This window comes from Macaca mulatta, chromosome 13 (genome assembly GCF_049350105.2).
Source record: "Macaca mulatta isolate MMU2019108-1 chromosome 13, T2T-MMU8v2.0, whole genome shotgun sequence".
In the NCBI taxonomy this organism is placed as follows: Eukaryota; Metazoa; Chordata; class Mammalia; order Primates; family Cercopithecidae; genus Macaca; species Macaca mulatta.
Window position 1 is genome coordinate 22,612,737 of NC_133418.1, and position 27,332 is coordinate 22,640,068.

At 42.3% G+C, this 27,332-nt stretch overlaps 2 protein-coding genes across 5 annotated transcripts in view; both read left to right on the forward strand.

The window, feature by feature from the left end:
* TTL (tubulin tyrosine ligase) overlaps nucleotides 1–7,235 on the forward strand; it is a 49,692-nt gene extending 42,457 nt beyond the window's left edge. The window contains exon 7 of one of the 3 annotated variants that reach the window (XM_077958341.1): nucleotides 7,038–7,235. In XM_077958341.1, coding sequence (XP_077814467.1) covers nucleotides 7,038–7,107 — 70 coding nt within the window. In that variant the 3' untranslated portion in view covers nucleotides 7,108–7,235. 3 annotated transcript variants of the gene reach the window in all.
* A 5,380-nt stretch (nucleotides 7,236–12,615) lies between these two features.
* The window catches only part of POLR1B (RNA polymerase I subunit B), a 32,877-nt gene continuing 18,160 nt past the window's right edge, over nucleotides 12,616–27,332 (forward strand). The window contains 8 exon segments of one of the 2 annotated variants that reach the window (NM_001260623.2): nucleotides 12,616–12,798; nucleotides 16,830–16,997; nucleotides 17,238–17,384; nucleotides 18,744–18,876; nucleotides 20,470–20,606; nucleotides 21,385–21,608; nucleotides 22,256–22,427; nucleotides 26,188–26,359. In NM_001260623.2, the coding sequence (NP_001247552.1) occupies nucleotides 12,622–12,798; nucleotides 16,830–16,997; nucleotides 17,238–17,384; nucleotides 18,744–18,876; nucleotides 20,470–20,606; nucleotides 21,385–21,608; nucleotides 22,256–22,427; nucleotides 26,188–26,359 (1,330 nt within the window). In that variant the 5' untranslated portion in view covers nucleotides 12,616–12,621. 2 annotated transcript variants of the gene reach the window in all.

Genomic DNA, 27,332 nt, shown 5'->3' on the forward strand with positions numbered 1-27,332 from the left:
TTTTTTTTTGCTTACACTTTGATGAACATCCTCAATGATATTTTTTAAAACACATTTCAGGAAGCTCTATGCAGAACTGTGCCAGGGCATCGTGGACATAGCCATTTCCAGTGTCTTCCCACCCCCAGATGTGGAGCAACCTCAGACCCAGCCAGCTGCCTTCACCAAGCTGTGATGGAGGGGCGCTCCCTGCTGCCTTGGAAAAAGCACGGGGTCCTGCTCCAGGGAACGGTGAAATGACTGGATTGCTCTTTATCCAGCCCACAGCAGGGGAAAGAAAGGCCACTCGCAAAGATGAGATGGAAGAAGGCACGTGAGCAGAGGATGCAGCTCCCGAAGACAGGGTTGCTCAGGGGGCTTCCCAGGTGGAGCACTCAGCAATGCTGTTGAGACGTTTGAAAACAACTTTGGTACACAAAGGCAGCCTTGTGAGCAGAGCTCCTTCCCCTCTCCCCGGGAATGGCAGGGCACTGGGACCTCTGGTCGGTGCCTCCCACCCACTGCAGCCCTAGTGCCTTAGCTCCATGCCCGGCTGCAGCCCCACTGCTCTGGACTGTGGATTGGACGTCAGAGCATATTGAAGGTTGCCTGTGTGTTCCCCGCCCATCCCTTCCGTAACGCTCTGCCACTCAGCTCTGGACAAGCATGCACCAACAGTCCTTAGTTTTGTTTTGTGCACTGGCCTCTCGGTGAAGGTGGTTTCCCTCATCACCTTCCTGATGGCGTTTGGTCAGTCACCTGTCAGGGTTTGTGTGGGTTGGGCCCCAGAACAGCATATGCTGCCCTAAGTCTGCTCTCTGCATGTTTCAGAAACAAAGTGGCAAGTCTGCCCTGAACCTGTAAGCATCAAATAAGCATGAGAGAGAAAAAAAAACATGATATATTGCTTTACTTAATAGGTTGAATATGGTAGATCTTTGAAACTATGATGATTCAATTTTCTCAATTTTCTTTGACCAAAATTCTAAATGCAGTTTTGCCTCGTTCCCCCCCCTTTTTTTTTTTTTTAAAACCTTTGTCAAAACCTCTCTGAGGATGAGGAGTCAGTAAAATTCCACTCCCCAGTGGCCCTGCCCCAGACAAAGGTTGCTTTCCCCCTTTTTGTTCTTTTTATGCCCCAAGCGCTTTCTGCAGTAGCTAGAGGGACAGGTTTCCTTCCAGGAGGGATGTGAGTTCCTGTGCCTGTAGGCATCAGGGGAGTATATGTGAGAGTATATGTCCTGCCTGAATGGGAAAGTCTTCTAAAATGGGAAGGAAGTGGTTTCAGCTCCACACAGCGTCTTGTAAGTCTCTACAAATGGATACTGTTAGAAGTGGCTTCCACTTACTGGATTAACTAATACTTTATAGGCTTTTCAGGAGGCCACATCACTAGCAGTAGGGAGAACAAGATGTCATTTGTGTTCAGTGTAAGCTGAGTAGACAGGCCCTTCCTAGAGTGTCCTGGAAATCACAGCAACCCATTGAAAACTGCCCTCCCCACCAGAACGTGCTGTGTTCTTTCTTCATGGCTATGTGTGCTCCATTCCTCGTTTCTGCTTGGCTCAAGAAAACATTTCTGCAGTCAGGTGAGACTTTTACAAAAGAGGAGAAAATCAATGCCTCCTTGAACATGATGACATGTGAGAACTTACAATGAAAAAGGCAATAATGATAGAAATTATTTCTTAGGTGCAGCAATAGTTGATAGGATGTGAGGGTGTTACCTTGGGGTGAAGTGGAGAAGGTCCCAGGTGAATTGGCTCTCATGGAAATTTGAAATTACAAAATAAACGTCCTGGGGATTACCCAGAATACAGATTTAAAAGTTTGCCTGTAGAGCAAAATAAAACAGTCAGTTGTAATTGTTAATCTTTGAGGCCCAACGCAGCCGACGGGTTGGTATTTGGGAAATTCAGAGAAGGGAATGAGATCTGATCGGATCCTGGGAAGATGTATACCCAGTTAGAACGTGTAGGGTTCTGGGTCCCTGGCAAGTCTAGGTGGGTGAGTGACAGGAAAAGCATGGGCGTTTTTGTAATGCTGTCACATGCTAACACAGGTTCGTAATTATCTTTTGGACCCAAATTATAGAGACATTCACGAGTTTTCTAGCCCTCACACTAACAGAGCTAAGAATTCAGATGTCAGGAAGTCTGTGAATCTTGATGGATTTTCTGAGAAACCTGATTCAATGGCATATATATGAGGGAAGTAAGACTTTTAAGAAAAGAAAAAGTTATGCCTCATTCCTCATATGGCTTCCAATAAGTATCTTAGGCACTTATTTTGTTTATAAATATTTTTAAATTTTTTTAAATTTTATTATTTTTTACAAGGACGTGGTCTCATTATGTTGCCCAGGCTGGATTGCAGTGGCTATTCACAGTTGCAATCAGCACACTGCAGCCTCAAATTTCTGGGCTTGAGTGATCCTCCTGTCTCAGCCTCCTGGGTAGCTGAGACTACAGGTGCACACCACCAAGCCTGGCTTTATGTATTTATTTCTGTTCATGTGGAATGATTGGTTCAGAACTGTTCCTTTCCCTTCCATGATGTCCTTGACACAGAAGGTCATGCCTGGCTCGCAGTCAGGCTTCATACTTTTGGTCCATGTAAGTGCTGCCCGTTGCTGGGGGAGGAGTCATTGTTTATTTGGAAATGTCAGTTGCAATCATGGTTCTGTCATTTGACTGCACAGTATCAGAGGAGCCTGTTAACCTCTCTGTGCCTTAGTTTCTTAGCCCATGAAAGAGATCATTGCCTGACCCAGGGACTACCTCAAGGGCTTTTGGTGAGGACAAGTGACAGTAGGAAGATGCAAGAGCCTTTAGTACCAAGGTTCTCAACACTGACTACATGCTCGAATGACTTGTGAAGCTTTTAAAACATGTTAGTGCCCACTCTTCCCCTCTCTGCCCGGCCAGTGAAATCAGAACCTCAGACAGCAATATGCCTTGAGATGCCTTGAACCACACTTGAGAAGGAAGGACAAACACATTATTACCTTGGAAGAATTGCATAAGGCTTATGACTTAAAAAAAAATTCTTTTTGGAAACACAAGCATTTCTTTAAGAATGACCAGATGTTGCCACATGTATTTATGACGCAAGCAGGTGTTATCTAAGCAGTTTCTCTGTTTGCTTGTCATAGCGGCATTTGGAAACTCGAACATGCTTTCATTTACGTAAATAGTTTATGGAGCTTTGACAACAAATGTAAACAGACATGAAATTATAAATCTGCTAAATGTGTATTAAGGGTGTTAATTTTTTTTTTTTTGAGATGGAGTCTCACTCTGTCGCCCAGGCTGGAGTGCAGTGGCACGATCTCAGCTCACTGCAAGCTCCGCCTCCCGGGTTCACGCCATTCTCCTGCCTCAGCCTCCCGAGTAGCTAGGACTACAGGCGCCCGCCACCACGCCCGGCTAATTTTTTGTATTTTTTAGTAGAGACGGGGTTTCACTGTGTTAGCCAGGATGGTCTCGATCTCCTGACCTCGTGATCCACCCGCCTCGGCCTCCCAGAGTGCTGGGATTACAGGCGTGAGCCACCACACCCGGCCAAGGGTGTTAATTATTGAGAGAAAGTCCCCTTCCCCCACACTCAACTCCTATGGCAATTATGAACTCCATTTTATCAAGAACATTTAAGTGCCTCAGCATCTGTGTGATGTAGTGGAGCAGGTGCTGGCATAGGTACCAGCTGACATGATGTGTCACTAGCTCTGCGGGATGATTGCCACATACATGGAACACCTGGGAGTGCTGGAAATGTACTGGGATTGAAGCTTCAAAGTGTGTTTGCATTCACAGTGGAGGCTACATCAAGCAAGGGGAGGTCCAGCCCTCTTGCAGGCGTGGTGAGAGGTTCTACTAGCAAAGACACAGGCGCCGGAGTGGGTCCCATGTAGCATGTGGGTGCTATAGAGAAAATTCGGTGATATACATGGCTCTGATCCTGGACACAAAATCTGTACTGGAGAGGAAATGACTGCTGAAATAAGGCAATTGTATGAATATTTAAAATGCCTGGAATACTAAAGTAAAGATATTTCAAGTGTTTTTGTGCCCTTTCGTTCTTGTAGGTACTGACTGTCCTAGGATATCACTGGTCATTTAAATTCACCATATAATTAGCTGGGCGTGGTGGCGCATGGTGGAGGCTGAGGTGGGAGGATCACTTGAGGCTGAGGTGTGAGGCTGCTGTGAACCATGTTCACACCACTGTACTCCAGCCTGAGCAAAGAGCGAGACCCTGTCTCAAAAATAAATAAATAATAAAGTAAATATAAATCCATGATGCCGTTACTCAGGGGTAGACGGACTTTCTGTAAAAGGTCGGATAATCTGCTAGCCTTTGCAAACCATATAGGGCCTTTGTTTTTTTTTTTTTTTTCATACTTTTTGTTTTTTTCTCCAGCTCTTAAAAAATACAAAAACTGTTCTTAGCTCATAGGCCACATAAAAGCAGGCCAGATGTGGCAGTAATTTGCTGACCCCAGGATGTTACCCGATAGATAAGCCAACAGATTGTCCTTCAAAACTGATGAGCTGTTCAGTGAAGCACTGAGACTATTTCAGCTGCCAAAGTCCCAGCCCATCTTTTCTTACATGTCTTGTGTATCGAGTTCTTGCAAAGCATTTCACCAAGGCCAGGTTTTTAAATCCCTCTAAACCTCACACACCTCAGGTGCTTAGTCTTGTGGATAGAAAGAGTTTCATTAGTGCACATTGTTATTAACTTGTAACTTCTTGTGCAATAAGGCTGAATGCTTTGAACATCTTTACTTTGTGTGGGTGGCCTGCCTTCTGTGGCTGCTTCCACTTCCTAAATACACCTCTGGCACAGGAAAGGTTTCCATGCTAGAGGCCCAGAAGCCCTGGCACCCCACTCCGAACAGGTTTCAAATGCAGCATGACACATTCCCAGTGGACTCAGAAGAGATCGCATGGGCACGGTGCAGGGGGCAAGCAGACGTGGACCCAGGCAGGCAGCTACTTAGGCGCCTGAGAGTGGACAGGTCCAAAGCCTTTGGAGAACTTCTCTTAAAGACTGGTCCCACTTGCTGTCCTTCTCCTTAACCTTAAGTTCTCCCATAGCACAGAGGTGTAGTAATATTTTAAAGGTGTTTTCCCCAAGGCATCCCTCCATATCTTAGTCTATTTTGTATTGCTGTAACAGAATGCTACAGAGAAGTATATTCGGCTCATAGTTCTGGAGGATGAAAAGTCCAATATCAAGGGGCCATATCTGGTGAGGGCCTTCTTGCTGCCTCATAGCATGGCACAAGGCATCACATGGCAAGAGAAGAAGGGAGTCTAACTCATCCTTTTACCAGCAACCCAGAAAAAGAAAGAAAGAAAAAGAAAGTAAGGAAGGAAGGGAAGGAAGGAAGGAAGGGAAGGAAGTTTATAAAATAGAACCAAGTAGAAATTTTGGAGTTGCAAAGTACAAAAATACAAACGAAAAATTTACTTGAGAAGTTTAAAAATAGGTTTGAACTGGTAAAAGAAGGAATCAGTGAATTAGAAGCCATTTGAGATTATCCAGTCTGAGGAACAGAAAAAAAAAAAAACAACAAAGAAAATTGATCAGTGCTTGAGACCTTTCAGACACCATCAAACATGCCAACATACACAAAATAGAAGTCCTAGAATGGAGAAGTGAGAGAGAGGGAAGGGGATAAAAAATATATTGGAAGAAATAGTGGCCAAAACCTTTCCCACTTTGAGGAAAAACATTAAAGTGAATCCAAGAAGCTCAACAAATTCTAAGTAGGAAAGACTCAAAGAGTCCACCTTGAGACACACCAGCCACTAAGAAAATAATTTTAAATACATAGTAAAAAATGACAAGAAACGGAAATGTTACACTAGAAAATATATATTTCAGAAAAGAGAAGGAAGTAATGAAAAATAGAGGAGAAAAAAAGGCAAGAGGCATAGGAAACCACAGTAAAATGGTAGCTAAATCCTGCCTTATCAGTAATTTCATTAAATGTGAATGAATTAAGTACTCTATCAGAAGGTAGAGACTGGCAAATTGATTTTTTAAAAAATCATGATCCAACTATATGCCATCTACAAAAAACACTTCATATCTGCCTCTGTTGCTTAGGTTGGAGTCTAGTGGTGTAATGATAGCTCACTGCAGCCTCAAACTTCTGGTTTCAAGTAATCTTCCCACCTCAGCCACCCAAGTAGCTGGAACTATAGGCACCTGCCACCATACTTGGCAATGTTTTTAGAGATAGGGCCTGGCTTTCTTGAAAACTTGCCTGGCTAATTTCACTTCACATAATGATCTCCAGTTCCATCCATGTTGTTGGAAGTGACAGGATCTCACTCTTTATGGCTGAACAGTACTCCATTGTGTGTAAGCAACATATTTTCTTTATCCATTCATCTGCTGATGGACACTTACGTTGCTTCCAAATCTTGGCTATTGTAAACAAGGCTGCAGGAAACACGGGAGTGCAAATATCTCTCCAAAACAAATTTTTTTTTTTTTTTTTTTTTTTAGAGATAGGGTCGTACTTTGTTTCCCAAGCCGATCTTGAACTCCTGGCCTCAGGCAATCCTCCTGCCTCAGTCTCCCCTGACTAGCTGGGATTACAGGCATCAGTCAATGCACCTGGCAAAACACACTTTAGATTAAAAAACACAAATAGGTTGAAAGTAAAATGATGGAAAAAGATATACTTTGCAAACAGTAACTCAAAGAGAACTGGAATGGCTATACTAATGTTAAACAACATAGGCTTTAAGAAAAAAATTGTTTCTACAGACAAAGAAGGACTTTTTTTTTAATAGTTCCAACTTTTATTTTAGATTCTGGAGGTACATGTGCATGTTTGTTACATGGGTCCTGAGGTTGGGGAACAGATCCCATTACCCAAGTAGTGAGCATAGTACCCAATAGTTAGCTTTCCAATCCTTGCTCCCCTCCCTCCCGTCTCCCTCTTGTAGTCTTTAGTGTCTCTTGTTGCTGTTTTTGTGTCCATGTGTATCTAATGTTTGGTCTCCCGTTTTCTGTTCCTGTATTATTTCACTTAGGATAATGGCCTCCACCTGCATCCATGTTACTGCAAAGGACATGATTTCATTCTTTTTTCTGGCTGCATAGTATTCCGTGGTGTATATGTACTACATTTTCTTTATCCAGTCCACTGCTGATGGGCACCTAGGTTGATTCCATGTCTTTGCTATTGTGAATAGCACTGTGATAAATATATAGGTGCGTGTGTCTTTCTGGTAGAATGAATTGTTTTCTTTTGGATATATACCCAGTAATGGGAGGCTACGTTGAATAGTAGCTCTGTTTGTTTGTTTGATGGAGTCTCGCTCTGTCACCCAGGCTGGAGTGCGGTGGGCGTGATCTGTGCTCACTGCAACCTCTGCCTCTTGGGTTTAAGTGATTCTCCTGCCTCAGCCTCCCAAGTAGCTGGGACTACAAGCGTGTGCCACCACGCCCAGCTAATTTTTGTATTTTTAGCAGAGACGGTTTCACCATATTGGCTAGGCTGGTCTTGAACTCCTGACCTCAGGCGATCCGCCTGCCTCAGCCTCCTAAAGTGCTGGGATTACAGGCGTGAGCCACCGTGCCTGGCTGCTCCATTTTAAATTCTTTGAGAAATCTCACACTTCTTTCCACAGTGGCTCAACCAATTTACATTCCTGCCAGCAGTGTATAAGCATTCTCTTTTTTTCCACAGCCTCTTCAGCCATGTGTTATTTTTTGACTTTTTAGTAATAGCTATTCTGACTGGCATGAGATGATATCTTGTTGTAATTTTGATTTGCATTTCTCTGATGATTAGTGATGATTAACATTTTTTCATATGTTTCTGGCCACCTGTATGTCAAGGATATTTTATATTGATAAGAGGATCAGTCCATTAGGAAAATATGACAATTACAAACATATGTACCTAGCTATACAGCCTAAAGATACATGACATAAAAACTGAGAGAACTGAAGGAAGAAACAGGCAATTTAACTACAATTCGTCAGAACCCTCAAAACTCCATTTCAGTAATAGCTAGAGAAACTAGGCAGAAGATCAACAAGAAAATAGAAAACACTATAAACCAACTAAACTTGACAAATATCTACAAGGCACTCCACCCAACAGCAGCAAGATACACATCCTTCTGAAGTGCACCTGGAACATTCTCTGGGGTAGATCACATGCTAGGCCATAAAACAGGTCTCAGTAAATTTAAAAGAATTGAAATCATACTACATATGTTCTCTGACCATGTTGGAATAAAATCAGAAATCAATAACAAATTTTGTCAATTTCTGTATTAATGAAATATACAAGTAAATAGGTTGGAATAATCCTTTTAAAACTTCCCACAGGGAAAAGCCCAGGACCAGATGGTAAGCCAGATGGTAAGGAATTAACACCACTATTTCATAGAGTCTCCTAAAAAATAGAAGAGAAGAAAATACTCCTCAATTGAGAAGAGTGTCCTCAATTTTATGAGGTCACTCTTAATACTCTGATACTAAAACCAGACAAAAATGTCACAAGAAAAGCAAATAGAAGACCAATAATCTCTTGGGAATACAAATGGAAAAAATCTTCAACAAAATACTAGTAAACCAAATCCAGCAACATAGAAAAAGGATTATACATTATGACTAAGTAGGACTTACCCTAAGATTACAACGTTTGGAATCACGTATGTTCTCTTATAAGTGGGAGCTAGGCTGGGCGTGGTGGCTCACTCCTATAATCTCAGCACTTTTAGGAGGCCAAGGTGGGCAGATCAAATGAGGCCAGGAGTTTGAGTCCAGCCTGGGCAACATGGTTAAATCTCATCTCTATTAAAAATACAAGAATTAGCCAGGCATGGTGGTGCATGCCTGTAATCCCAGCTAATGGCTGAGGCACAAGAATCACTTGAACCTGAGGAGGTTGCAGTGAGCCGAGATCGCACAACTGCTCTCCTAGGTGACAGAGCAAAATCCTGTCTCAAAAATAATTAAAGTAAAAAATGGGACCTAAACACTGGGTACACATGGACATAAAGATGGGAACAGGCCAGGTGCAGTGGCTCATGCCTGTAATCCCAGCACTTTGGGAGGCCAAGGCGGGCGGATCACGAGGTCAGAAGATCGAGACCATCCTGGCTAATACGGTGAAACCCCATCTCTACTAAAAATACAGAAAATTAGCCAGGTGTGGTGGCAGGCGCCTATAATCCCAGCTACTCGGCAGGCTGAGGCAGGGGAATCGCTTGAACCCAGGAGGTGGAGGTTGCAGTGAGCCGAGATTGCACCACTGCGCCACTGCACTCCAGCCTGGGTGACAGACTCTGTCTCAAAAAAATAAAATAAAATAAAATAAAAGATGGGAACAGCAGATACTGGGGACTATTAGCACCAAGAGAGAAGGAGGGGAGCAAAGGTTGAAAACTACCTATTGGATACTATGCTCACTACCTGGGTGACAGGTTCAACCATACCCCAGACCTCAGCATCACGCAGTATACCTTTGTAACAAACTTGCACATGTACCTCCTGATTCTAAAACAAACATTGAGAAGGGGAAAAGAAATAATGCAAAGTTTGTTTAACTTACAAAATTTACTTAATATACCACTTTAATAGAAAAAAAGGACAAAAAGCACATGATCATTTTCAATATACACTGAAAAAGCATTTGGCAATACACAACACTCTTTCTTGGAAAAAACCTCTCAACAAATGAAATAAATTACTTCCTCAACCTGATGAAGAGCATCTTTGGAAAAACCCACAGCCTACATCATATTAATGGTGATGTGAAAGCTCCAGTTGGGAACTTTCTTCCCAATATCAGGCACAAAACAGTTATATTTATTCTTGTCACTTCAACATTGTTCTAAATGTTATAGCAATTTAGACAAAAGGAAGGAAGGAAGAGTGCGCATTCAGACTGGAAAGGGAGAAGTATGACGATCTCTCTTTGCAGACGACAAGATATCATATAGAAAAAGTCCTAAGAAATCCACTAACGCTGTTAGAATGTTCAGCAAGATTGCCAGACACAAGATCAATATACAAAACTCAATGGTATTTCTACATATTACAAACAACTTGAAGTTAAGAAAACAATTCCATTTACATCAACATCAAAAAGAATGAAATACTTAGGAATAAATTTAACAAAAGTTCATTTCTACACCAAATACTACAAAACATCTCTGAAAGAAATTAAAGAACACCTAAATAAATGGAAAGACATCCCATGTTTATGGATCGGGAGACAATTATCGTTAGGATGAAAATAGGCCCCAAATTGATCTACAGATTGAACACAATCCTGATCAAGAATCTCAGCCTTCTTTGCAGAAATTGACAAGTTGGACAGGGCATGGTGGCTCACGCCTGTAATCCCAGCACTTTGGGTGGCCGAGGCAGGTGGATCACTTGAGGTCAGGAGTTCAAGACCAGCCTGGCCAACAGATGGTAAAACCCCGTCTCTACGAAAAATACAAAATTAGCCAGGCATGGTGGTGCATGCCTGTAATCTCAGCTATTTGGGAGGCTGAGGCAGGAGGTGGAGGTTGCAGTGAGCCGAGATCATGCCACTGCACTGCAACCTCAGCAACAAGAGCGAAACTCTGTCTCAAAAAAACAAAAAACAAAACAAAAAAAGAGAGAAATTGACGAGCTAAGCTGGCGCTAAAATCTATATTGAAATACAAAGGATCAAAGAAATCTGGAGAAAGAAAAAGTTGGAGGATGTGCACTTCCTGATTTCAAAATTTATTACAAAGCTATATTAATCAAATCTGTGTAGTAATATAGACAGACATACAGACAAATGTAGATAGACATGCAGATCAAGAGAATAGAACTGAGAGTCAAAAATAAACCCTTGCATCTATGGTGAATTGATTTTTGACAAGGAGGCCAAGAAAATTTGATGCGGGAAAGAACAGTCTTTTTAACAAATGGTGTTAGGACAACTGGCTATCCACATGGAAAGGAATAAAGTGATATGCCTTTCTCATATACAAAAATTAGCTCAGAATGGGTCAAAGACTTAAGAGTTGAAACTACAAAACTCTAAGTAGAAAATGTAGGTAAAAATTCCCATGATTGAAAAAGATCCAGTATTTGATAGCACAACAGGGTGACTGCAGTCAGCAATAATTTGTTGTACCTTTAAAAATAACTGAGGAAGTACAATTAGAATGTTCATAATATAGAAATGATGAATGCTTGAAGTGATGGAAACCCCATCTACCCTTCTGTGATTATTACATTGTATGCCTGTATCAAAACATCTCATATACCCCCTAAATATGCTAATTATGTACCCATAAAATTTTTTTAAAATCCTCATGACCTTGGATTACACGATGATGTCTTAGATATGATATAAAAAGACAGGCAACAAAAGAAAAAAAACACACTTCAAAACTAAAACAGTTTGCTTCAGAGGACACCAGCAAGAAAGTAAAAACCCACAGAATGGGAGAAAATATTTGCAAATCATGTATCTGACAAGGACTAGTATAGGCTATATAAAGAACTACAACTACTCAGCTGGCCGGGCGTGCGCGGTGGCTCATGCCTGTAATCCCAGCATTGAGAGAGGCAAGGCGAGAAGATAGCTTGAGGTCGGAAGTTCAAGACCAGCCTGTGCAACACAGACTCCCGGCTGAAATTTTTTATAAAAAGTGATATAGGAAGGAAAAGTACCAGGTGAACTAGGAAAAGGGGAAGTTGACAGTAAGGAGGGACTCTCAGGGACAGGAGGATACTGGGTAGTGGTGGTTTAACTGTTTTGTGGTGATGGCTGCATGGTTGTATACATAGGTCAAAACTTAACACGTACACTTTAAATGTTTGGTTTATTGTATGCCAGTTATAACGCAATATAGCTGTTAAACACACAATGAAGTTGAAAGGCCAGCAGGCATTCCCTGATTAATCAGTGTACTGGGGAGGTAAGGGGCTCACAGGGACGCAAAGGATCTTCACGCTGTAAATCCAGTGGGACGCCCAGCTGCCCTCTCCCCTCCATCCGAGACCGCCCGATCCCACCTCCCTCCCCAGGCCTCCCCAAGGACTCCAGTCCAGAAGATGCGAGGAGGTTAGCGGGGCCCGACCACTCCTTGGCTTCCCAGGGATGAGCCTCGCGAGTTAGGAGTTGGGTAGAGTCAGCCAGGGGCCCGGCATCCGCTTTTTCGTTGAAGCAACGACTTTGGCCGGATGACTCCCCAGTGTCGGCGTCGGCGTGGGACTGGGAACGGGTTAAGGGAAATAGAAGAGAACCTGAGAAGACCGCTCTCCTCCAATCCTAATTGACTGAGCCAATGAGAGCCAAAGAGATCACACGCTCCACTGGGAGAGGAGCGGGTTTCCACCTGCGGCATCTGTCGCAGAGGAGGGAGATGGGTGGGGCGGAAGATGGGAGAAAGGGAGGGACCGCCACGCTCTAGCTGGTCACGGCCTTAATCGGCCCGTTCACTCGAAGTTTTTGGTTCTACGTCGACTCCATGAAACCGAAACCGTAGGGCCTAGGGCGGGCGGAACGAGAGGGAACTACATTTCCCAGCAGGCTGCGGAAGCGGGACTCCGGCCACTACTTCCGGCGTGTACAGAGCCACTGGCGTTCGGTGTGCAGGTGGCCGCATGGATCCCGGCAGCCGGTGGCGGAACCTGCCCAGCGGGCCTACCCTAAAGCACCTGACCGACCCCTCTTATGGAATCCCGCGGGAACAGCAAAAGGCAGCGTTGCAGGAGCTGACGCGGGCGCATGTGGAGTCCTTCAACTACGCCGTGCACGAGGGTCTCGGCCTCGCGGTGCAGGTGAGCGCGGCGTCCGCTGGCGCCCTTGCCGCGGCGAGGCCAGTCGCAGGGAGATGGCTGGGAGGTCACAATATGACCCTAAATGCATGTGCTCCTTGATCCTGACAGGCTCAGTGGGTAAGCGGGAGAGCACAACATGTTAAACAGGACGCGGAATTGGGCCTCGTGGAACTTGTAGTCAAAGCGTCTTAAGAGATGTATTCGTGATTTCTGGATTGAAAAGTGATTGCGAACCGTAGTTTCTTGTTGGACAGTTTCTGGGTGCTGTGAGAGTGAGGAAGTGGCTTATCTGGGGTGTGCTTCCCAACCACTCACAATGCACACGGCTTTATATCACTAGAAGACTTACCTCTCCAAAACGTACCTCAAAAGATTCCGAACTTATTTGTAGGTACAGTGTAATGTACAAGGTTATCCTTCAGTATCCTTCTCTTAGAGCTTTAAAGAGAGAAACTACTCGTCATTTGTTATGAATTAAGCAGGTGCTGAGGAAGGTATAAATGAGTCATAAAAGCAAGATTGAATCGAAAAGTGTAATTGCATTATTAGCGTAGAGTAGTGGTAGCAGAATTCAGGTGAGGATGGTGGGGGAAAGTTTCGTTTAGTAAGCATCTCCAGTGTCTCTAGGCACTAGGCTCAGAGGATGTGGAGGAGGCAGTCCCGTGTAAGAGACAGTTCATGCGTTTCAGTGCTCCCTGTCGTGTTTGGGGGTTGGAGGGGTGAAGATATGAAAGCAGTCCATGCCAATATTCTTGAGAACTGCTCTGCCAAGGGATTGTGTGGGCTACGGTGGGAGCAGATGGGCGGCGCAACTAATCCAGGAGTTTGAGAAAGGGCAGGATTAGATGAGTTCAAGAGGTGAGAAACGTACATTTCATCCAGGGGAAGGGTAGAGCAGAGTCACATGCTTAGGGGACGCTACCTGTGGTTTTGTTGGGTAAGATTTGTGTTGTGAGAGATAGGAATAGAGATAATGTGGAGAGCTTTGATTGCCAGTCTGATTCTTGAACTCTGTTCGGCAAATAATATGGGAGCCATTAAGATTTATTGTTTAGAAAGACTTGGTGGGGGTTATTTGTATTGTGCCTGGATTCTTACAGTATCATGTCTGTGAGAAAAAATACCTAATTAAAAGTTAATTGGGCCGGGTGCAGTGGCTCACACCTGTAATCCCAGGACTTTGAGAGGCCAAGGCAGAAGGATGACTTGAGCCCAGGATTTCAAGACCAGCTTGGGTAACATAGTGAAACCCCACCTCTACAAATATTAAAAAAATTAGCGGGACATGGTGGTCTGCACCTGTGGTCCCAGCTACTTGGGAGGCTGAGGTGGGAGGATGACTTGAGCCCAGGAATTTGAGGCTTGACTGAGCTATGATTGTGCCACTGCACTCCAGCCTTGGTAACAGAGTGAGACCTGTCTTTTAAAAAAAAAAAAAAAAAATCAAATTGAGAAATTTTAGAAAAGCACTAATTCATTTAAAAATAAGCCAATCGGCTGGGTGTGGTGGCTCTTGCCTGTAATCCCAGCACTTTGGGAGGTGAAGGCGGATGGATCACTTGAGGTCAGGAGATCCGGACCAGCCTGGCCAACCTGGTGAAACCCCATCTCTACTAAAAAATACAAAAATTAGCCGGGCGTGCTGGCACATGTCTGTACTCCCAGCTACTCGGGGGGCTGAGGCACGAGAATTGCTTGAACCCAGGAGGCGGAGGTTGCAGTGAGCCAAGATTTCACCACTGCACTCCAGCCTGGGCGACAGAGTGAGACTCTGTATCAAAAATAAATAAATTAAAAAAAAAACCAATTCTATGTTAACATTTTTATGAAAAATATTTTCCAAAGCAAAAAAGAAATTAGATGAATTGCATTATTAAAAATATTTTTAATGTCTGGCTCAATGAAAAGACAACTGGATTCTCATGTCTGCTTCTGCATTCAGTCCCTTGTGATATATTGTTTTGGTTGAAGTAGATGAAGAAAATTTGGCCCTGCATAGAAAATGATGCCACAACTTAGCCAGTACTGTAATAATATAGTATCTGAAAATGTTTTGTAAAACACAGTAACATAAATGGCTCATATTTATAAAGCCAAGGGAAAAAATAGTTGTCATTTTTTTTACTTACAAAACATAATTTTGCCTAGTTTCTTTGAAGTGAATTTCTCCTTTCTGTGAGTCAGAATTTATGTGTCTGTCTTTTCAAAATCTTTTCAAAATGCAATTGATTTTTATTACTTGGGGATTCTATATTTGCAAATTCACCTACTCACTAAAATTTACTCCTACTCCAAAAGCACCATGCCCAGAAGCAGCGAAAAAGTTGAGTTGATCAGTGTCCGTTTTCCCAGCTGAGATCTAACAAGGTGATGCTCAGCCTTCTTGTTTTCAGTTCTTAAACTATAAACAGAGGTTGTCTTCACTATCTATTTAGTGCCATGTTTTGTGCTTTTTGTTGGTGATTTTGCTGTTTAAAATGTCCCCCAAGCAAAGTATTAAAGTTCTGTATAAAGTTCCTAAGCACAAGAAGGCTGTGCTGTACCTTTTGGGGAAAATGTTAACACATGCATTTAACATAGGCTTTGTTCAGGCATGAGTTAGGGACTCAATAATATATATTAAATAAGCTGTCCTTAAACAGAAACACACATAAGGCAAGATTGTGTATCGATCAGTGGACGAAATCATAGGCTTTGTTCAGGCGTGAGTTACGGACTCAATAATATATATTAAATAAGCTGTTCTTAAACAGAAACACACATAATGCCAGACTGTATTGATTAGTTGATGAAATGTGACCAGAGGCTCTCAGGAAGCTAACCACGTATTTACCCTAGGAGCAGTGGTTCAGTATTGGCTAATTCAGTGTTTATGGAAACGTGTAGAACATAACTATTGTGAATAACAACAGTTCACTGTATTTCGATCTAGATAGTGCAGCTGCGTCTTGAGAAAGCAAATCTTCTAATCTCTCTTTTTTTTAAGTGCCATTCTTTTTGTTTTGAGATAGGATCTCACTTTGTCACCTAGGCTACAATGCAGTGGCATGGTTATGGCTCACTGCAGCCTCGACCTTCCAGGCTCAAGTGATCCTCCCACCTCAACCTCTTGAGTAGCTGGGACCACAGGCATGCACCACTATGCCCAGCTAATTTTTTTATTTTTATTTTTTGTAGAAACGGGGTCTCCCTATGTGGCCCAGCCGGTCTCAAACTCCTGGGCTCAAGTAGTCCTCCTCCCTCGGTCTCCCAAATGTTGGGATTACAGGTGTGAGCCACTGCATCTGGCTTTTATTTTTAAATAAAATATGAATTTCTAAAATAATACCAGCGTTAGATAAAATTTTAAAATTTAGCAAAGGTCAGTTAACTCACGTGAGGGTGAAGGAGGAATACCTCCTTGGTATTCTTTCTTGGCTCCATTTTTTCATTATCATTATTCTAAGAAAAGCCTGGGAGGTTGCTCGTAATAAATATATAGGAGAACCTGGTGATGCCCCTTCCTCAGAAGAGCAAAGCTTTCCCCACAGAATGGTACGAAGAAGTAACTTCTGTGGAAGGGGAAACCCAGCCTGGCCACCATCTTTTCCTTTGCATGACTCTGGCTTCAGTATGACGTTGCCATTGTACATTAAGCATCTAGTCTCGAATCCTAAAGGATGTTTCCATATCCTTGCTCTATTCGCAGCAGTCCCATTTGTCTTGCTATGCACATAGACAAGGTAAGAATGCACAAGGCTCTTGGTTCAGAGAACAGGAATTTTGTTCTGTTCACAGCTGTATTCCTAGAGCCTGCTACAGTCTCTGACACATGTAGTCACTCAAAACAATCTTGTGCTAATAATGCATTATGGTTTTAAGTATTTAGTGAAGTTATGAGTAGACTGGAGGTAGCCTTAACTGTCCTTTTTAGGTGTGTCATGATGGCATCACAGGCATCAATGTTTGTAGAACATACAAGATTTGGAAGAGTCTTAGAGAAAAAATGCCTTGGAAATGCAAGCAGTTTAATAGTGTGAATTGCATTTCAGGCTATACCTCCCTTTGAATTTGCTTTCAAAGATGAGCGTATCTCTTTTACTATTCTGGATGCTGTTATCAGTCCACCTACAGTTCCAAAAGGGACCATCTGCAAAGAGGTCAGCGTTTATCCAGCAGAATGCCGGGGCCGAAGGAGTACCTACCGTGGGAAGTTGACAGTGAGTACTGGTAACGCTGTGTGACTCTCAGCACTGCACATATTTGGGAGTAGGGCGGGTGCCTAATAAAGTTTATGCCAGAAATTGCTTTCTTGGTGCTGTTTTCTAAGAGATCCCACCTTCTAAATCTAAGGCATAAAATCATTTAATTGATCTTCTTCCTCAGTCTTTGAAAATGCTCATTGTTCTCTAAAATGCAGGTATTTCCCTTAAGTAACTTTTTCTCTCATTTTCATTTAGGCCGATATCAACTGGGCAGTGAATGGAATCTCAAAAGGAATCATTAAGCAGTTTCTTGGCTATGTTCCCATCATGGTGAAATCCAAGCTTTGCAACTTACACAGCCTTCCCCCACAAGCCCTTATTGAGCACCATGAGGAGGCAGAGGTAATCACAGGCGTCCAGGCGTGAGACAGTAGAGAAGGCCTGGGTTGGGAGTAAGAAGACAAGAAGTGTGTCAGTGTTTTCCTTCTCTGCTCCAATTTCTGGATAGGTGAAAGAGGTATCAGTATGTTGCCTGCATACAGTATATGACTCTGAATGACCATCAAACTAGACAGTATGAAAAACTGGCTATAAAATTAGAGAATATTATTGTTCAGGGGGAAGAACTGGTAGGTTTTTCCCTAATTTGCTGAATGATAGAGACATACTTCCATGAATTTTTTTTTTTCAAGCTGTCTTAATCTACAAAGCTATCGTCAAAAATGTCTATTTAGCTGGGCATGTGGTGGCATGGATCTGTAGTCCCAGCTAATTGGGAGGCTGAGGCGGGAGCATCACTGGAGCCCAGGAGGCCTGACTACAGTGAGCCATGATTGTGCCACTGCACTGCAGCCTGGGAGACAGAGTGAGACCCCATCACTAAAAAAATAAAAATGTCTGCTTTGCTAACAGTAAGATTCTGTGCTCATATTAAATGACTTACATGCCTTCCCTTCATCATTTCTTTCAGCTGTATTAGGTGGCTTTGCAGTGTTGAGGTAATCAAGACGTACAGACTGTGCCTACTAAATAGGTAGATGGTGTTATGTGGTGGGAAGAGGGTTTTGGTGTCAGACAGCTCTTCCGTTTATCAGTCTTGTGGTTTGGGGAAGTTAATCTCCCTGAGCCTCAGTTTCCTCTGCTGCAAATGGGCATAAGAGCTCTCCCACTCCTTGTTATGGGAATTAAATGTTATGATAGCATAGAGTACCTAGTATAATATGCCTGTTTCATAGTAGGCAATTCGTAAACAGTAGCTCTTTATTACAGAAATGTGATATTGAGCAGAGCTATTAAAAATATTTTTCTATTTAGCTAATCCAAATTTCTGGTTTCCAAAACTTTCATACAGTCAAGTTTTTGAACTTATTTGGGAAACCATACTTGAGTATGGAAGCAGAATGGTTACAGTTTTTATCTTTCAACCCCTCTTTGGAGTAAGTTTTTTTTAGTGTTGTTTGAAGACTGAAGTCATTTTAGGGGACAGAAGGCAAGTTAGGTTGAGCCTGTCTGACAGAGAGAAGTATCCTGTTTTTCTTCCATACTTTTTCCCTATGTCCCTAGGACCTTTGTAATATACTTGAGAAAACTGTTAATTCACACAAAGGCAGTGTCTGTGTACTGTTTTTAAGGGGTGAGTAGTATGTTTCGCCTCTGTGCTCCTGTTCTATGTGTTGTACTACCTTTGCCTAGGAATGAGGTTCGTGTCTACAGTTAGTCATGTATCTTTGTTTAACAAGTTGCAGTTCATCTCTTTGGCAGGAAATGGGGGGCTATTTTATAATCAACGGCATTGAAAAAGTCATCCGAATGTTGATTATGCCTCGGAGAAATTTTCCCATTGCAATGATAAGACCAAAATGGAAAACCAGAGGGCCTGGTTATACTCAGTATGGTAAGTTCTGGAGATTATTAGAATGTTTTTTAAGGAAAATTTGAAACCTTTTTTTTTTTTTTAAGTAGATGCATCTAAATAGTCTTTGATATTTTTCTTTCTTTCTTTTTTTTTTTTTTTTTTTCTGAGACAGGGTCTCACTTTGTCACCCAGGCTGGAGGGCAGAGTGCTGTGATCACAGCTCGCCATAGCCTCGACTTTCCCAGGCCCAGATGATTCTCCCACCCCACCCTTCCAAGTAGCTGGGACCACAGGCGTGTGCCACCATGCCTGGCTAATTTTTGTATTTTTTTTTGTTGTTGAGATGGGGTTTCACCATGTTGCCCAGTCTGATCTCGAACTCTTGGGCTCCAGCAGTCCTTCTGCCTTAGTCTCCCAAAGTGCTGAGATTACATGCATGAGCCACCGTGCCTGCCTTTTCTTTTGCTTTTTGTTGTTTTTCTATTGCTCATTCCTGTGTTAAGTTTTCATAATTGGGATGGAGGAAGAAATGGAGAGATACCAGTCAGAGGATACAGACTTGCAATTACAAGATGAGTAAGTTCTGGGGATCTGATGTACAGCCTGGTGATGATAGTAATACTGTACTGCTTACTTAAAATTTGATGAGTAAATTTTAAGTGTCTCAACCACACACACGTGCACACATACACACAAATGATAACTATGGGTGGTGATTGATGTTTTCATCAGTTTGATTGTGGAAATCATTATAATATATGTATATGTATATGTATATTCAAGGTATTGTCCACCTTGAATATGATTTTTATCAATTATAAGCATTTTAAAATTTACAAAAATTTCATAGTGGAAAACCAACTTTCTATTATGTTTCACTTTTGCTAACTGAAAGAGCATGTGTATTTTTGTTACTGCTTATGAAGATGAAAGCTAGTCTGGCTTGGCCATAGGTGAGTGTGGGTCTTGGATGTCTTCCGGTTCAGGCTACTGTGGTACACCCCTCAGGTTCTCTGTCTGCCAGCCACCTGGCCTCTGTTTGAGCACTCTCTTTGACAATGTCTAAGACAGCATGTTGTATTCTTGAGTAACCCTGACAGTTAAACAATTTGTCCTGATAGTTGAGCTAAAAATCAGACCTTAATTATAGCCATACATACTACACCTAGAAAAACAGCATGCCCAAATGTCTAGTCATTTTCTTTTGCATCAGTTGATGGTAGTATGTCTTAGCAGTCTTTGCCTGAAACTGAAATGAACTTAAAATCTAAAATTCCACTTTTCTCCATTGGAACTATTAGATCAAGCACCAGAGTCTTGACCAGACTCCACAGTTTAAGTCGGAAAAAAGGTGCTAAAAGACGTGGATTCTGTCCTGGAGGAAACTTTAAAGTTTGCTTAAATTTATAGCTTCAGTTATTTTACATTAGTGTTTCTCAATCTGGGTAGATTTTGCATGCAAGAGGACGTCTGCTGAGGTTTAGAAACATTTTTGATTGCCAGTCTTGGCTAAACTTAGTGATTTAATGGCTTTAATTGTGTCTAAGAGAGTAAGATTGTTCAGGAAAAAAAAAGATCGAAGCAATTATAGTACCAATGAGTTTCTGATGTTTTTGTTGTTTGGTTCAATAGGAATTTCAATGCACTGTGTGAGGGAAGAACATTCTGCTGTCAATATGAACCTCCACTACTTGGAAAATGGCACTGTTATGTTGAACTTTATTTACCGGAAAGAACTGTTTTTTCTTCCTTTGGGATTTGCACTTAAGGTATGACTTAATGAATGCGTTCTTTTGTTATGAAGAAATTCATTGGGGGTAGTATCCTGTACAGATTGGATGGATTCTCCTTGTTAAAATAATACTGTACTAGTTATCTACTGCTCCAAAACAAATTACTTGAAAATTCAATAGCTTAAAACATCAATAAACCTTTCATTCTCACAGTTTCTGTGAGTCGGGAGTTTGGGAGTGCTTTGGCTGGGCAGTTGTGGCCCAGGGTCTCGGGAGGTTGCATGGCGATGTCAGACAGGACTGCAGTCATTTTGAGGACTTTCAAGGTGGCTCACTCACATGGCTGGCAAATCAGTGCTGGTTGTTGGCAGGAGGTCTCCTCGTGGGGTTGCTCTCTACATGGCCCTTTCTGTAGGCTGCTTGAGGCAGCTGTCTTCCTCCACATAGTTAGCTGAGAGAATAGAGGGCGGAAGATGCAGAAGACAAAAGCTGCAGTGCCCTTTGTGACCTAGTCCTGGGAGTCTGCCATCATCTTTTTCACCACATTCTCTTGGTCAAGCAGAGCAGCTTGATTCAGCATGGGAGGAAACCACACGTGTGCGTGAACACCAGGAGGTCAGGACCCTGGAGGCCATATTGCTCTCTGGCTATCATACAAAGAATGCTTTATTTTAGAGAGTTTACTTTGATTCAGCAATAGCGGAGTGCTAATTTTACTTGGGTATGAAAAATAATGAGAGAAGATAATTGTTACTGAATAAATACAGTATTTTAGTTATTAGTGAGCAATGAAACCTTTTATTTTCTATTCCAGGCACTTGTCAGCTTTTCTGATTATCAGATATTTCAGGAGCTCATCAAAGGAAAAGAGGATGATTCTTTCCTTAGGAACTCTGTTTCTCAGATGTTAAGGATTGTAATGGAGGAGGGTTGTTCGACACAAAAACAGGTCCTTAACTACCTAGGTGGATGCTTCAGAGTAAAACTCAATGTTCCTGACTGGTACCCAAATGAGCAAGCTGCGGAGTTCCTGTTTAAGTATGTGTGCTTTGCCTAAATGTTTTTGGAGGGGTGGAGGGTTGTCAGTGGTCCTTTGTATTGGTTGCAGTTTGGGCAAGCGAGTCATTTGGGAATGAGAATGAATTTTGGGGTAGAATTCTGGTCCTTGCTAGCCGGGGGCTACCTTTGTTTTTGTGGCCCTCCTCACTTGTATTTTTTTAGTAGCCATGTTTTATTTTATGGTACTTTTTAACTTTTATTTTGAAATCACTTCGGACTTCCAGAATAATGTCCAAATAGTACATTGGATTCTTACATTCACCAATTGTGAACATTTCATTCATTTACATTTACTTTTTTACTTTCTGTGTACACAAATGTACATTTTTATTTCTGTACGGTTTGAAAGTTGCAGGGACTTTATTTCTCCAAAGCAAGGACTTTGTCTTATATAACCACTGTATAATTACTAAAGAAGCCAGCTGCATGCTGGTGCTGTCCAGTACATAGCCGCAAGCGACATGATAAGCACTTCAAATGTGGCCAGTGCAGCTCAAAAACTGAATGCTTAATTTTATTTAATTAAAGTTAAGTAAGCTTGAATTGGGGATCTTGTTTAATAGAACATTAAGTAGTATTACCAACTGGATTGTTTTAAGCTTTTTTTTTTTTTTCTGTTTTGACAGCCAGTGCATCTGTATCCACTTGAAATCCAATACTGAAAAGTTCTATATGCTTTGTCTCATGACGCGAAAGCTCTTCGCTTTAGCCAAAGGAGAGTGCATGGAGGACAATCCTGATAGTTTAGTGAACCAAGAAGTCCTTACACCGGGTCAGCTCTTCCTTATGTTTCTGAAGGTAAACGCGTGCTATGTCCATCCTTGGCCAGTGGTACCACTTGTGGAATGGCGTGACTTTGGCCAGCAGTACTGTTTTCTGCATACTTATAGTCTCTAGTTTTGGCATTTTGTGTGGTCTCTTTTTTGTTTGTTCATTTAGCAGTAAGGGAATCAAAAATCCTAGCTTACACCAGGTTTGGAAATTTGCTTAATATTTTTATATAAAGACCACATCAAACCTTGGTCATAGTGTTAATGAGAAAAAGCAAATGGCCTATATTCATACACATGGTTGATCTTCATTATTTGTAGATTCTGTATGTGTGAATTCACTCACTGGCTAAAATGTATTTGTAACCCTAATGTCATACTCGGTGCTTTCATGATTGTTCACACACCTGAGCAGTGAAGAATTTGAGTCTCCTGAGGCAGATGTTACAGCTGAGGTGGGGCAGGGTGATGCTCTGCTTTCCTGTTTCAGCTCATGCTATAAAGATGGTCCTTTTTGAGATGTATTCGGTGCTATGTTTTTCACATTGTCGTGCTTCTTCTTGGTGACGACTTTGTTTTTTTTGAGACAGGGTCTCAGCCTCAACCTCCCAGGCTCAAGCAATCCTTCCACCTCAGCCTCCTGAGCAGCTGGGACTATAGACATTCACCACCACACCCAGCTAATTTTAAATTGTTTTTGTAGAAACAGGGTCCCACTATGTTGTACAGGCTGGTCTCAAACTCCTAGGCTTGTGTGATCCTCCCGTTTCAGCCTCCCAAAGTAATAGGATTGGAGACATGAGCCACTGCGCCTGGCCAGTTTTTGCCATTTATAATGTAAGCATAGCACTGAAGTTCTGTCTAGTGTTCAGTGTTAATAAATTAACAAGCTATGTTAAATAAGGTGCCTTTCAACAAAAGCTTGCATTAAACAAGACTGTATATCGATCCATTGACCAGAACGTTATGACCAGAGACTTGCAGGAACCCAGCCCTGTATTTCTCCTCAGGATCTGTGGTTTCATGTGTGTGAATTCAGTGTTCACTAGAAAGTAACTACTGTGAGTAGTGAAATTGGACTGTAGATGTATATATAGAGAAAGTTGGCATGGCACAAAAATGATTTCATAAGAATATTGATTGGGTGGCATTTTATATTTTGCATCTTATCCCCAAAAAGATGTATTCTAAGAGGTAATGTGTTGTATTTTTAGTAGAGATGGGGTTCCACCATGTCAGCCAGGCTGGTCTCGAATTCCTGACCTCAGGTGATCCACCTGCCTCGGCCTCCCAAAATGCTGGGATTACAGGTGTGAGCCACCGTGCCTGGCTTCTATTTTATTTTATTTTATTTTATTTTATTTTATTATTTTATTTTATTTTATTTATTTATTTTTTTTGAGACAGAGTCTTGCTCTGTTTCCCAGGCTGGAGTGCAGTGCCACGACCTCAGCTCACTGCAACCTCCACCTCCCGGGTTCAAGCGATTCTCCTGCGTCAGCCTCCCCGGTATCTAGGATTACAGGAGCGTGCCACCATGCCTGGTTAATTTTTGTATTTTTAGTAGAGATGGGATTTCACCATGTTGGCCAGGCTGGTCTCAAACTCCTGACCTCAAGTGAGCCACCCGCCTTGGCTTTACAGGCATGAGCTATCATGCCTGGCCTTCTAATTTCTTATCTAAAGTAGTAATTCTTATTTACATTCTTCCTGAAAGGTAATAATCTTTGTTTCTGTTTGCTCTGTCCATAAAATTAGATTAAAAAATTTCAGCAGCCTAGAATTTTCCTGACAAAAATTGAAAGCAGGCAGCATAAGTTTTCTTTTATTAATTTAATCTGTTATTAAATTAACCTTTCAAGTAAAGGTGAATTTACGTTTCCCATCTACTTAAAGTGAAGCATGGTGGGCTTATTGTATTCCATACTTAGAAATGTGTCTTCATTCCACATCAATTCCTAATTAGGAAAAAAAAGAAAAAGAAATGAGACTGGGGGTACAGTGGCTCGTGCCTGTGATCCCAGCACTTTGGGAGGCCAGGGCAGATGGGTAACTTGAGCCCGAGGAGTTTGAGACCAGCCTGGACAACATAGAGAGATCTCTACAGAAATAATAAAAACTATCAGCAGTGGCCAAGTGTGGTGGCTCACACCTGTAATCCCAGCACTTTGAGATGCCAAGGTGGGTGGATCTCCTGAGCTCAGGAGTTCAAGACTAGCCTGGGCAACATGGCAAAACCCTGTCTCTACAAAAAATATAAAAATTAGCTGGACATGCTGGCATGCTCCTGCAGTCCCAGCTACTCAGGAGGCAGGAGAATTGCTTGAGCCTGGGAGACGGAGGTTACAGCTGAGATCATACCACTGCACTCCAGCCTGGGTGACAGAGCAAGACTGTCTCCAAAAAAAACTGTTAACTGGGTATGGTGGTACATGACTGTGGTCCCAGCCACTCGGGAGGCTGAGGTGGGAGGATCCCTGAGCCCAGGAGGTCAAGGCTACAATAAGGGGTGATCATGCCACTGCACTCTAGCCTGGGCAACAGAGCAAGACCTTATCTCAAAAAGAAAAAAGATAAAAACGCCTGGTGCAGTGGCTCACACCTGTAATCCCAGCACTTTGGGAGGCCAAGGTGGGAGGATCACTTGAGCCCAGGAGTTTGAAACCAATCTGGGCAAACAGCCCAGAGACAAAACCTCATCTCTACAAATAATTTTTAAAAACATTAGCTAGGCCTGGTGGGCCACGCCTGTAGTCCCAACTACTCAGCAGGCTGAGGTAAGAGGATTGCTTGAGCCCAGGCAACGGAGGCTTAAGTGTGCTGTGATCACGCCAGTGCACTCCAGCCTAAGTGACAGAGCAAGACCCTGTCTCAGCAAAAAAAAAAAAAGAAAAGAAAAGAAATGAGTCTTCTGTAGCAAGGTATTACTAAGGTGACCTGTTTCAGCAACAGGAGAAACAAAGGGAAAATTGGGGCTTTTTCAGAGAATTCATTGCCGAGTATCTGATTTCCTTACCAGCTGTGTTAAAGCTTTTAAACCTTTGAGTTTGGAGAATAAAAACAATCTTCAGAAGACACATGACCATGATGTAAGATGAATTATAGACTGTTAAAAATTCACGTCGTATTTACATTAAAATAAGCAATATAAAATTGAAAAATAGCAACTATATTTTCTGTATTATTTATAGATAAATAATAGGTGTGGACTGTGTAGTTCGTGTGATTGCTTTCAGGTATGGGCTGTGTAGTTCGTGTGATTGCTTTTAGGTGTGTAACAAATATAACGGGTGAAGGAGGGCATGACATTGAAGAGCTATCCTTTCTGCACCTGAAAAGCTCTCCTTCAGGTTTTTGGTTTTGCTGTATTCCATATCTAGTGTATGTTAGTGGACCTTTGTTAAAGGTTGTACAGATTACATGGGAATAAATATGACGTTTGTAATAATTTTATTTTATTGAGAATAGGGTCTTGCCCTGTTTCCCAGGCTGGAGTGCAGTGGCACAATCGTGGCTCCCTGAAGCCTTAGGCTCCTGGACTCAAGCGATCCTTCTGCCTCATCCTCCCAAGTAGCTGGAACTACAGGCATGCCCCACCCCTCACCCCACCCCCTTCTGGCGAATTTTTAAATTTTTTGTAGAGACAGGGTTTTGTTTCACCATTTTGCCCAGTCTCATGTTGAACTCTTGGTCTCAAGCGATCCACCCAATCCTGGGATTATAGATGTGAGCCACCACACCTAGCTCACATACTATTTTATATTAATTTTTTGTTTTTCTTATTTCAGGAAAAACTGGAAGGTTGGTTAGTGTCTATTAAAATAGCTTTTGATAAGAAGGCTCAGAAGACCAATGTTTCCATGAACACTGACAATTTGATGAGGATTTTTACTATGGGAATAGACCTTACAAAACCATTTGAATACCTTTTTGCTACTGGGAATCTGCGTTCTAAAACAGGTAAAATTAAATAGAGCATTTTAGTTACGTTTTTCAAACTATTTGCTTAATGTAGATTTGCCTGTCCTTGACAGGTTCTTTTTAAAAGCAACCCCCCCCAAAAAAGTAAATTTCTCGTAACTATGACTTTGATGACTATTGGTCTGAAGGACTTTAGACAAGGTGTCTGTATAGCTAAAATTTAATTCAAATAACCAAATACATTTTCTCTGCCTCCTTCTAGAAAATGAAAAGACCACTTAGACCTCTGAGGAAGGCTTACCTAATAGGAATTCTGCATGGGTTGCTGTACATGCCCATCTCTAAACCAGTTGCCTTGCCTCAGAGTGACCTGAGAGGCCAGGTGTGGTGGCTCATGCCTGTAATCCCAGCACTTTGGGAGGCCAAGGTAGGAGGGTGGCTTGACTAGGAGGTCAAGGCTGCAGTGAGCTGTGATTGCACCACTGCACTCCAGCCTGGTGACAGAGTGAGACCCTGTCTCAGCAAAAAAGAGAATGACCCTGGAAACTTAAAAAGTGGTAATTGGGAACCCAGAAATTTTTTTTTTTTTTTTTTTTTTTTTTTGTGAGTCAGGGCCTCACTGTGTCACCCAGTCTAGAGTGCAGTGGCAGAATCATGGCTCACTGCAGCCTTGACCTCCCGGGCTCAGGTGATCCTCCCACCTCAGCCCCACGAGTAGCTGTGACTACAGGCACAAGCCACTACACCTGGCTAATTTTTGTGTTTTTTGTAGAGATGGGGTTTTGCTATGCTGCTAAGGCTGGTCTGGAACTCTTAAGCTCTGGCGAACTACCCACCTCGCCCTCCTGAAGTGCTGGGATTATAGCATTAGCCACTGTGCCCAGCCTTTTTTTTTTTTTTTTTTTAAACCCCTGTTACTGATGCCGATTCTTTCATTAGCCTTCTTACTTGCTTGTCTATTATCTGACCCTCTCAGATGAATTTAACTACTTGCTATTTTATTAACTCATTT